Source organism: Hyla sarda, chromosome 6 (assembly GCF_029499605.1).
Source record: "Hyla sarda isolate aHylSar1 chromosome 6, aHylSar1.hap1, whole genome shotgun sequence".
NCBI lineage: Eukaryota > Metazoa > Chordata > Amphibia > Anura > Hylidae > Hyla > Hyla sarda.
The window spans coordinates 223831091-223843629 of record NC_079194.1 but is presented as its reverse complement, the minus strand read 5'-3'; the positions used below and the strand labels follow the sequence as shown (position 1 = coordinate 223843629).

The 12539-nt window shown below is 47.0% G+C and overlaps 1 protein-coding gene across 1 annotated transcript; it reads right to left on the bottom strand.

Annotated features, from left to right (window-relative positions):
• Positions 1-401: 401 nt before the first annotated feature.
• On the bottom strand, positions 402-9955 carry C6H11orf91 (chromosome 6 C11orf91 homolog). The gene is made up of 2 exons (XM_056528419.1): positions 9541-9955; positions 402-553 (listed from the first exon to the last, which is right to left on the bottom strand). The coding sequence occupies exons 1-2, from the start codon at positions 9857-9859 to the stop codon at positions 411-413; spliced, it is 462 nt and encodes a 153-aa protein (XP_056384394.1). The 5' UTR covers positions 9860-9955; the 3' UTR covers positions 402-410.
• Between the last annotated feature and the right edge of the window lie 2584 nt (positions 9956-12539).

Below are 12539 nucleotides of genomic sequence, written 5' to 3'. Positions count from 1 at the left end.
AGGACAGGCTGCTCCTGTCATCCTGTTACCTTCCATGCTCAGAAGCTACTCCAAGCTCTCAGTACTCCAATACAGAACTGAGGTGTTAAGTGCTCCCATCACTCACTTTAGGTGAGCGGCCATCGATCAGAGACATCAGTCCCTGTGGCTTTTTTCTCCTTTTGTCCATGGGTTATACATGAGGCGCCAGTGTGCATCTCTTTCTCCTGCATTCACAGGATCAAATAGTATGAGAAGATTGCAAATTCATCCATGATTTCTGTCACTCGGAATCACAGTGCTCCATTGGAAAAACCGTTTATCTCCATCTCTGAAATCCTATGCCAAGTTCCAAACTGATTCCGGCACATCTCTACATAGTAGTAGGTTATAAAGGAAGAAATAATGCAAGAAACGTGGAATTCAACAAATTACTTTTTATTTTGCAGTCTATTCACAGGACGTAACAGGTAAACAACTTTTCTTTGTAAAGAAGCTTGTTTCGTTTTCTCGTGAGCCTGCATGCCCTTCATATAATGGATTAGCTGCTCCTTTTTTGCCTTCAAAAAGTTATCTGGGAAAATAATCAAATATTATGAAAATGACAATTTTAGTAAAAAGACCTTGTTATGTCATTTAACAAATAATAGCTGGATAGATTAACCTTCCTGTAACCACTCTCCATTGTACAATGTAATATGCTGGGCCAGACAGTCGGAAATCCTTTTTGACATCCTCAGAGATCACCTTTCTTTTGTAACAAAGAGTACTTGTTAACCTAGTTTCTCAGTGGTGGAAAGTACGAGATTGTTGGGAACTTCAGAAATTTAAGTATATTTCCAGTTTTTTCTTCTTTAGTCAGTTATTTTGAAACATGGCACCAATTTTAGATTTTATTTTTCATAAATTTTTTGTATAAATATTTATGCTATATATTAAGTTTTACCCTATGACTTTCAGTGAGGATACGTCTATAATATGACATGCGACATAACACAGCTTGTTCATGACTCCGTATGGAATCAGAGGCCCATAGAACAGAATAGGTAACCAATAGGCTCCACAGCATAACTCTAAAGCACAGAAATAATAAAGAATAACATGTATGTTGTGATAGCGCAGGGGAAAAACACATAAATGAGGCCACATGTAGGTGTGATGCACACATGACAGGGGTAATGTCAAAAACTACTGCTGCAGAAAACGGTCAACCATATGTGTTTGGTGGTCTTCTAATTCTTCCTCGACAGCAAATGTTGGAGGAGAGAAGGATTAGGCTGGGTTCACACTACGGTTTGTAACTATGGTTCCCGTATACGGCTGGGAGGAGGGGTGGGCGGGGCTTAATCACAGCGCCCGCATTCAGCCGTATTCGGGAACCATAGTTAATGTATGTCTATGAGCCGACCGGAGTGAACCGCAGCCTGCTTTTTCGTCCGTATGCGGTTTCCCGACCGCAGGCAAAAACATGGTCGACCACGTTTTTGCCTGCGGTCGGGAAACCGCATACGGCCGAAATAGCAGCCGACCGGAGGCTGCGGTTCACTCCGGTCGGCGCATAGAGAAACATTAACTACGATTTCCGAATACGGCTGAGTGCGGGCGCCGTGATTAAGCCCCGCCCACCCCTCCTCCCAGCCGTATACGGGAACCATAGTTACAAACCGTAGTGTGAACCCAGCCTTAGGCATGTTGAACTGGGAAGTCTGGCAGTAGCTTTTTGCTCATTCAGAATATATGCATGCTTGGCTGAGCTTTAGTATGGAGCTGCATCCTCCCCCTTGCTTTCTATTGATCGACCGATCACTAAAAGCCTCTTATGTCTGAAGATGGGCCTCTTTTATGTTGGGCCCCATATTAGCTACTAAGCAAGATGCCCTGGTAAGTGCAATCATGATACTTAACCCCTTAAGGACGCAGGGTTTTTCCGTTTTTGCATTTTCATTTTTTTCTCATCACCTTCTAAAAATCATAACACTTTCAATTTTGCACATAAAATTCCATATGATGGCTTATTTTTTGCGCCACCAATTCTACTTTGCAGTGACATTAGTCATTTTACCAAAAAATTCACGGCGAAACAGAAGAAAAAATCATTGTGCGACAAAATTTAAGAAAAAATTTAATTTTGTAAATTTTGGGGGCTTACGTTTCTACGCAGTGCATTTTTCAGTAAAAATAACACATTATCTTTATTCTGTAGGTCCATACGGTTAAAATGATATCCTACTTATATAGGTTGGATATTGTCGTACTTCGGAAAAAATTAATAACTACATGCAGGAAAATTTATATGTTAAAAATTCTCATCTTCTAACCCCTTTAACTTTTTTATTTTTCCGCGTCTGGGCCGGTGTGAGGACTCATTTTTTGATCGCTTTTTATTATTTTTTCATGATATAAAAAGTGACCAAAAATACGCTATTGTCACGATGCCGGCTGGCAGGTAGTGGATCCTCTGTGCCAGAGAGGGATTGGCGTGGACCGTGCTAGTGGATCGGTTCTAAGTCACTACTGGTTTTCACCAGAGCCCGCCGCAAAGCGGGATGGTCTTGCTGCGGCGGTAGTGACCAGGTCGTATCCACTAGCAACGGCTCAACCTCTCTGGCTGCTGAAGATAGGCGCGGTACAAGGGAGTAGACAGAAGCAAGGTCGGACGTAGCAGAAGGTCGGGGCAGGCAGCAAGGATCGTAGTCAGGGGCAACGGCAGGAGGTCTGGAACACAGGCTAGGAACACACAAGGAAACGCTTTCACTGGCACGATGGCAACAAGATCCGGCAAGGAAGTGCAGGGGAAGTGAGGTAATATAGGGAAGTGCACAGGTGATCAGACTAATTGGAACCACTGCGCCAATCAGCGGCGCAGTGGCCCTTTAAATCGCAAAGACCCGGCGCGCGCGCGCCCTAGGGAGCGGGGCCGCGCGCGCCGGGACAGGACCGACGGAGAGCGAGTCAGGTACGGGAGCCGGGGTGCGCATCGCGAGCGGGCGCTACCCGCATCGCGAATCGCATCCCGGCTGGAGGCGGTATCACAGCGCCCCGGGTCAGTGGATCTGACCGGAGCGCTGCAGTGAGGAGAGTGTAGCGAGCGCTCCGGGGAGGAGCGGGGACCCGGAGCGCTCGGCGTAACAGTACCCCCCCCCTTGGGTCTCCCCCTCTTCTTAGAGCCTGAGAACCTGAGGAGCAGACTTTTGTCTAGGATATTGTCCTCAGGTTCCCAGGATCTCTCTTCTGGACCACAACCCTCCCAATCCACTAAAAAAAAGGTTTTCCCTCTGACCTTTTTGGATGCCAGAATCTCTTTGACGGAGAAGATGTCCGAGGAGCCGGAAACAGGAGTGGGAGGAACAGATTTGGGAGAGAAACGGTTGATGATAAGTGGTTTAAGAAGAGAAACGTGAAAGGCATTAGGAATACGAAGAGAAGGAGGAAGAAGAAGTTTGTAAGAGACAGGATTAATCTGGCACAAAATTTTGAAAGGACCAAGATAGCGTGGTCCCAACTTGTAGCTAGGGACACGGAAGCGGACATATTTAGCGGAGAGCCATACCTTGTCTCCAGGGGAAAAAATGGGAGGAGCTCTTCTTTTCTTATCCGCGAACTTCTTCATGCGTGATGAAGCCTGTAAGAGAGAATTTTGGGTCTCTCTCCATATGATGGAAAGGTCACGAGAAATTTCATCCACAGCGGGCAGACCAGAGGGCAAGGGGGTAGGGAGGGGGGGAAGAGGGTGACGGCCGTACACCACGAAAAATGGGGATTTGGAGGAAGATTCAGAGACTCTGAAGTTATACGAGAATTCGGCCCATGGTAGAAGATCTGCCCAGTCATCCTGGCGGGAGGAAACAAAATGTCGTAAATAATCACCCAAGACCTGGTTAATTCTTTCTACTTGTCCATTGGATTGAGGATGATATGCAGAAGAAAAATTTAATTTAATCTTGAGTTGTTTACAGAGAGCCCTCCAGAATTTAGACACGAATTGGACGCCTCTATCCGAGACGATCTGCGTAGGCAACCCGTGAAGACGAAAAATGTGTACAAAAAATTGTTTAGCCAACTGAGGCGCTGAAGGAAGACCAGGAAGAGGAATGAAATGTGCCATTTTGGAGAATCGATCAACGACCACCCAAATAACAGTGTTGCCACGGGAAGGGGGTAAGTCAGTAATAAAATCCATACCAATCAGAGACCAAGGCTGTTCGGGGACAGGCAGAGGATGAAGAAAACCAGCGGGCTTCTGGCGAGGAGTCTTATCCCGGGCACAGATAGTGCAGGCTCGTACAAAGTCCACAACATCCGTCTCCAGAGTCGGCCACCAATAGAAGCGAGAGATGAGTTGCACAGATTTCTTGATGCCCGCATGACCTGCGAGATGGGAAGAGTGACCCCATTTGAGGATTCCTAGGCGTTGGCGTGGAGAAATAAAGGTCTTTCCTGGAGGAGTTTGCCTGATGGAGGCTGGAGAAGTGGAAATCAGGCAGTCAGGAGGAATGATGTGTTGCGGAGAGAGTTCAACTTCAGAAGCATCCGAGGAACGAGAGAGAGCATCGGCCCTAATGTTCTTATCGGCAGGCCGAAAGTGAATTTCAAAATTAAATCGGGCAAAGAACAGAGACCACCTGGCCTGGCGAGGATTCAGCCGTTGGGCAGACTGGAGGTAGGAGAGGTTCTTATGATCGGTGTAAATAATAACTGGAAATCTTGATCCCTCCAGCAGATGCCTCCATTCCTCAAGTGCTAATTTAATGGCTAGAAGCTCTCGATCCCCGATGGAGTAGTTCCTCTCCGCCGGAGAGAAGGTCCTAGAAAAAAAACCACAAGTAACAGCATGCCCGGAAGAATTTTTTTGTAGAAGGACAGCTCCAGCTCCCACTGAGGAGGCATCAACCTCCAATAGGAAGGGTTTAGATGGGTCAGGTCTGGAGAGCACGGGAGCCGAAGAAAAGGCAGACTTGAGCCGTTTAAAGGCGTCTTCCGCTTGAGGAGGCCAAGACTTGGGATTGGCATTTTTTTTGGTTAAAGCCACGATAGGAGCCACAACGGTAGAAAAATGTGGAATAAATTGCCTGTAATAATTGGCGAACCCCAAAAAACGTTGGATAGCACGGAGTCCGGAGAGGCGTGGCCAATCTAAGACGGCAGAGAGTTTGTCTGGATCCATTTGTAGTCCCTGGCCAGAGACCAAGTATCCTAGGAAAGGAAGAGATTGGCATTCAAACAGACATTTCTCTATTTTGGCATAGAGTTGATTGTCACGAAGTCTCTGAAGAACCATACGGACATGCTGGCGGTGTTCTTCTAGATTGGCAGAAAAAATCAGGATATCGTCCAGATATACAACAACACAGGAGTATAAGAGATCACGAAAAATTTCATTAACAAAGTCTTGGAAGACGGCAGGGGCGTTGCACAGGCCAAAGGGCATGACCAGATACTCAAAGTGTCCATCTCTGGTGTTAAATGCCGTTTTCCATTCATCCCCCTCTCTGATGCGGATGAGATTATAAGCACCTCTTAAGTCCAGTTTGGTAAAGATGTGGGCACCTTGGAGGCGATCAAAGAGTTCAGAGATGAGGGGTAGGGGGTAGCGGTTCTTAACCGTGATTTTATTAAGACCGCGGTAGTCAATGCAAGGGCGTAGGGAGCCATCTTTTTTGGACACAAAGAAAAATCCGGCTCCGGCAGGAGAGGAGGATTTACGGATAAAGCCCTTTTTTAAATTTTCCTGGACGTATTCAGACATGGCAAGAGTCTCTGGGGCGGACAGAGGATAAATTCTGCCCCGGGGTGGAGTAGTGCCCGGGAGGAGGTCGATAGGACAATCATAAGGCCTGTGAGGAGGTAGAGTCTCAGCTTGTTTTTTGCAAAAAACATCCGCAAAGTCCATATAGGCCTTAGGGAGACCGGTTACAGGAGGAACCACAGAGTCACGGCAAGGGTTACTGGGAACCGGTTTTAGGCAGTCCTTGGAACAAGAGGGCCCCCAACTCTTGATCTCCCCAGTGGACCAATCCAGGGTTGGGGAATGAAGTTGAAGCCAGGGAAGTCCAAGGAGAATTTCAGAAGTGCAATTGGGGAGGACCAAAAGTTCAATCCTCTCGTGATGAGATCCGATGCACATTAGAAGGGGCTCCGTGCGGAAACGTATGGTACAGTCCAATCTTTCATTGTTTACACAATTGATGTAGAGGGGTCTGGCGAGACTGGTCACCGGGATGTTGAACCTGCTGACGAGAGAGGCCAAAATAAAATTTCCTGCAGATCCGGAATCCAAGAAGGCCATAGTAGAGAAGGAGAAGGCAGAGGCAGATATCCGCACAGGCACAGTAAGACGTGGAGAAGCAGAGTAGACATCAAGGACTGTCTCACCTTTGTGCGGAGTCAGCGTACGTTTTTCCAGGCGGGGAGGACGGATAGGACAATCCTTCAGGAAGTGTTCGGTACTAGCACAGTACAGGCAGAGATTCTCCATGCGGCGTCGTGTCCTCTCTTGAGGTGTCAGGCGAGACCGGTCGACCTGCATAGCCTCCACGGCGGGAGGCACAGGAACAGATTGCAGGGGACCAGAGGAGAGAGGAGCCGGGGAGAAGAAACGCCTCGTGCGAACAGAGTCCATATCCTGGCGGAGCTCCTGACGCCTTTCGAAAAAACGCATGTCAATGCGAGTGGCTAGGTGAATGAGTTCATGTAGATTAGCAGGGATTTCTCGTGCGGCCAGAACATCTTTAATGTTGCTGGATAGGCCTTTTTTAAAGGTCGCGCAGAGGGCCTCATTATTCCAGGATAATTCTGAAGCAAGAGTACGGAATTGTACGGCATACTCGCCAACGGAAGAATTACCCTGGACCAGGTTCAACAGGGCAGTCTCAGCAGAAGAGGCTCGGGCAGGTTCCTCAAAGACACTTCGGATTTCCGAGAAGAAGGAGTGTACAGAGGCAGTGACGGGGTCATTGCGGTCCCAGAGCGGTGTGGCCCAAGACAGGGCTTTTCCAGACAGAAGGCTGACTACGAAAGCCACCTTAGACCTTTCAGTGGGAAACTGGTCCGACATCATCTCCAAGTGCAGGGAACATTGGGAAAGAAAGCCACGGCAAAACTTAGAGTCCCCATCAAATTTATCCGGCAAGGATAGGCGTAGACCAGAAGCGGCCACTCGCTGCGGAGGAGGTGCAGGAGCTGGCGGAGGAGATGATTGCTGAAGCTGTGGTAGTAACTGCTGTAGCATAACGGTCAGTTGAGACAGCTGTTGGCCTTGTTGCGCTATCTGTTGTGACTGCTGGGCGACCACCGTGGTGAGGTCAGCGACAACTGGCAGAGGAACTTCAGCGGGATCCATGGCCGGATCTACTGTCACGATGCCGGCTGGCAGGTAGTGGATCCTCTGTGCCAGAGAGGGATTGGCGTGGACCGTGCTAGTGGATCGGTTCTAAGTCACTACTGGTTTTCACCAGAGCCCGCCGCAAAGCGGGATGGTCTTGCTGCGGCGGTAGTGACCAGGTCGTATCCACTAGCAACGGCTCAACCTCTCTGGCTGCTGAAGATAGGCGCGGTACAAGGGAGTAGACAGAAGCAAGGTCGGACGTAGCAGAAGGTCGGGGCAGGCAGCAAGGATCGTAGTCAGGGGCAACGGCAGGAGGTCTGGAACACAGGCTAGGAACACACAAGGAAACGCTTTCACTGGCACGATGGCAACAAGATCCGGCAAGGAAGTGCAGGGGAAGTGAGGTAATATAGGGAAGTGCACAGGTGATCAGACTAATTGGAACCACTGCGCCAATCAGCGGCGCAGTGGCCCTTTAAATCGCAAAGACCCGGCGCGCGCGCGCCCTAGGGAGCGGGGCCGCGCGCGCCGGGACAGGACCGACGGAGAGCGAGTCAGGTACGGGAGCCGGGGTGCGCATCGCGAGCGGGCGCTACCCGCATCGCGAATCGCATCCCGGCTGGAGGCGGTATCGCAGCGCCCCGGGTCAGTGGATCTGACCGGAGCGCTGCAGTGAGGAGAGTGTAGCGAGCGCTCCGGGGAGGAGCGGGGACCCGGAGCGCTCGGCGTAACAGCTATGTTGGACTTTAGAATTTTTTTGCACGTACGCCATTGAGCATGCGGTTTAATTAACAATATCTTTTTATAGATCGGACATTTCCACACGCGGTGATACCACATATGTTTATTTTTATTTTCATTTTTTTTTATGGGAAAAGGGGGGTGACTCAAACTTTTATTAGGGAAGGGGTTAAATGACCTTTGTTAATTTTTTTTCCCACTTTTTTTTTGAAGTGCTATAGCTCCCATAGAGACCTATAACACTGCACACACTGATCTTTTACCCTGATCCCTGCAAAGTCATAGCTTTGCATGGATCAGCGAGATAGGGGCTCGATTGCTCAAGCCTGTAGCTCAGGCTTGGAGCAATCAAACGCCTATCGGATGCAACGGAGCAAGGTGAGGGGGTCTCCGCTTGCGTCCTAGCTGATTGGGACATCGCGATTTTATCGCAATGTCCCGATCAGCCCGACTGAGCTGCCGGGAAGCGTTTACTTTCATTTTTAGACGCGGCGATCAACTTTGATCACTGCGTCTAAAGGGTTAATAGCGTATGGCACAATGATTGGTGCCGCACGCTTTTAGCCCAGGGTCCCGTTTTAAACACCGGGACTGGGCGTAGGGCGTACAGGTACGCCCTTTGTCTTGAAGGAGTTAAAGGGGTACTCCACTGGCCAGCATACAGAAGTAAATGTTCCGAACACTGTTTTCACGCTGCGGGGGTCAGCCACGTCCCTCGTGACATCACGGTCATGCCCCCTCAATGAAAGGCTATGTGAGGGGGCGTGGCAGTCGCCACGCCCCCTCCTATAGACTTGCATTGAGGGGGCGTTGCAGTGATGTCACGAGGGGCATGGCAAACCCTTGCAGTAAGAAAACAGCGTTCGGAACATTTACTTCCGAATGCTGGCCAGTGGAGTACCCCTTTAAGTCAAGTAAAGCCTCATACTCCTCAATGGGTGCCCTGATACAGCTATGTATGCTGTATACATGAGGGCCTAAGGCTAATTTTAATTAAAAAAAAATGTTCAGATTCTAGAAAAATATCAGTTTTTTATTTAGCAAGCCTGACATTACCCTAATATTGAATTATAGAGATATTCATGATTTGCAACCAAATATGAAACTGGAAACCAAGCACTTAAGTGGTTGCAACTGCCTCCTGAAATATCTCCTACTGTATATTTATTTATTTACATTTTTACCAATGTTAATATTTCAACTGACACCTCCCCAACCTGACCAGTAACTGCCAGTGGGTAGAAATTTAACACCAAGGATTTAAGGTACGGTGCGCATGTATGTGTTACTCTAAAAATAGTCCCATATGATTATAAAGACTAGTAGTCATTATCACTCATCCCTATAGATTTCAGATAGAGATTTAGGTATACTGATCTATGCAGTGCAGTGAAATGGCAAACAGAATCAATGCTTCTATATGCAACTCAACCCTAAAAGTGGTTCTGCTTAACAAAAATGCACCCTAAACTTAGGAACACATGAAGATTACTCACATTTTTGACCATCACACCAATCTTCTGTTAAACTAAGAAGCTCTATCTCCTTAAGCTGGATCTCCAGCTCACATAATTTGTCAGAAAAGCTTGTTCGGGGTCTGAGATCTTCCTGATAATGTGTTGAGAAAAAGGACATTGGATTATAACTAAGATCAGCTAGACCAGGAGGCCAGCGTGAGACCTCTCCTCTGACAATGTCAAAGTTGTCATTGAACGTTATCCCAAGTTTCTTCCAGATGTTAAAATAAGTCTCTGGCGAGTTGAAGACACTCTCGTCATACAGGGAAGGGAAGTAGACTGGCATTGCTGTGGCCATTTTTTATGTGGTCGAGTGGAGAACAGGGCTTGCTATGGAGAAATGCCGGTAAGTAACAGAATCAACGATCAGTGCCAGTGCAGGAGACATGATGTCATATCCTCACGGCCATATGCCTGGGGCACCATGCAACACTGGTGGTTGAGGACAAACATGCCAATGAATGTACTGATGGCTGATGCCAAAAGACACAGGGAACTGGGCAGAAGACCAAGGTGCTTACATGGTGTAAAATCATCTTTCCATTAGGCTGTGTTTCCACTTGGAAGTTTTTCGGAAAACTGCCACTGCAGTTTTTAAACCAAAGCCAGAAGTGTATTTAAACAGAATGGGAAATATATAGGAAGGATTTAAGGAGTATTCCAGCTTTATAGACTCCCGCGATCTCAGTACAGCCCCCTGGCATTCTGTGCTGGGCACTACCTCCGAGACAGGAACCTGACGTCATGGCTGTGACCCCTAGTGACGTCAGGCCACGCCCCCTTCATTCATGTCTATGGGAGACATGAATGAAGGGGGCATGACATGATGTCACTAGAGGCGTGGCCGTGATGTCATGTCCCCATCTCGGAGGGCTGCACCGAAATCGCGGGGTTCCCCAGTGGCAGGACCCCTGCAATCATACATTTTATCCCCTATCCTTTGGATAGGGGATAAGATGTATAAATCCAGAATACCCATTTAAACTTCTCCTTCATCATGGATCCAGATCTGGCTGTGGCTCAAAAACTGCAGTGGCAGTTTAAAAAAAAAAAAAACTGCCAAGTAGAAACCCAGCCCTACACAAACATACTGCACTGATGCATGCGGTGATCAGCCGGGATCTCAATATACTGTGCAGCCTGGCAACCCACATACCGCAGTTGGATAAACCCATAATCACAGAGGTTTCAGACCGCAGTACCTATAGAATCATTGGAAGCTTACACACAGTTTCCCAATTGGTTGTACAAAGAAATCTTTTTTTTTTCTTTTAATTTAAAAACTGTGCCCCACCCCCAATAATGCCCTAGGCCGCTGCCTAATCTGCCTATATATTGCTTTTATGTGCTAATGTATTGCATTGCTGATATATAGTACCCATAGCCTTGTGCCCACTGCCCATATGTTGTGGAGATTAATCTTGAGAATCTTTCCTTTTTTACTTTTTGAAGCTTATCAGAGTAATTTCCTCTATAATAATTTCTAGTTAATTTCTATTTTATGAGCGTCGCTGACAGAAGAGAATGGGCTGGATTTTCATCTCCTCTTCAGCTCTAATTCTCATTAAAGCTGCTGAGCCCAACACACTGCTCTGTCTGTATCTCTTACAGCTAATAATCTCCTCAATCCTCCCGGCCTTTTGTGTAAAATCTCACTATATTTGGAGATTGAATAACCCTGGCACATAGATAGTGATACTGATGGTTCTAGGCTGAAACTTGGGCCCTTTTCTCTGCACTGTAATATATAGCATTAGTTATCAGAAATAAACTATACTTATACTGACAACTTAAACTCTATATATACAGTTAGAGAGAGAAGGTAGTGAATTGTATCACTGTGTCAGGGCAACAAAGAGACAGGCCCTATGAGGCTATATTTAAAAAAGTTTTTTTTTCTATCCCCTACGTGCACAAAAAAGTGCAGAGTGCTACATAAATAGTGCACAATGGTGGTCTATCACAAGCCTACTTTTAACCCCTTAAGGACGCAGGACGTAAATGTACGTCCTGGTGAGGTGGTACTTAACGCACCAGGACGTACATTTACGTCCTGTGCATAACCGCGGGCATCGGAGCGATGCCCGTGTCATGCGCGGCTGATCCCGGCTGCTGATCGCAGCCAGGGACCCGCCGGCAATGGCCGACGCCCGCGATCTCGCGGGCGTCCGCCATTAACCCCTCAGGTGCCGGGATCAATACAGATCCCGGCATCTGCGGCAGTGCGCGATTTGAATGAATGATTGGATCGCCCGCAGCGCTGCTGCGGGGATCCGATCATTCATAACGCCGCACGGAGGTCCCCTCACCTCCCTCCGTCCGGCTCCCGGCGTCTCCTGCTCTGGTCTGTGATCGAGCAGACCAGAGCAGAAGATGACCGATAATACTGATCTGTTCTATGTCCTATACATCAGTATTAGCAATCATGGTATTGCTATGAATAGTCCCCTATGGGGACTATTCAAGTGTAAAAACAAAATGTAAAAAAATGTAAAAGTAAAAGTAAAAAAAAAGTGAAAAATCCCCTCCCCCAATAAAAAAGTAAAACGTCCGTTTTTTCCTATTTTACCCCCAAAAAGCGTAAAAAACATTTTTTATAGACATATTTGGTATCGCCGCGTGCGTAAATGCACGAACTATTAAAATAAAATGTTAATGATCCCGTACGGTGAACGGCGTGAACGAAAAAAAAAAAAAGTCCCAAATTCCTACTTTTTTAATACATTTTATAAAAAAAAAAATTATAAAAAATGTATTAAAAGTTTTTTATATGCAAATGTGGTATCAAAAAAAAGTACAGATCATGGCGCAAAAAATGAGCCCCCATACCGCCGCTTATACGGAAAAATAAAAAAGTTAGAGGTCATCAAAATAAAGGGATTATAAACGTACTAATTTGGTTAAAAAGTTTGTGATTTTTTTTAAGCGCAACAATAATATAAAAGTATGTAATAATGGGTATCATTTTAATCGTATTG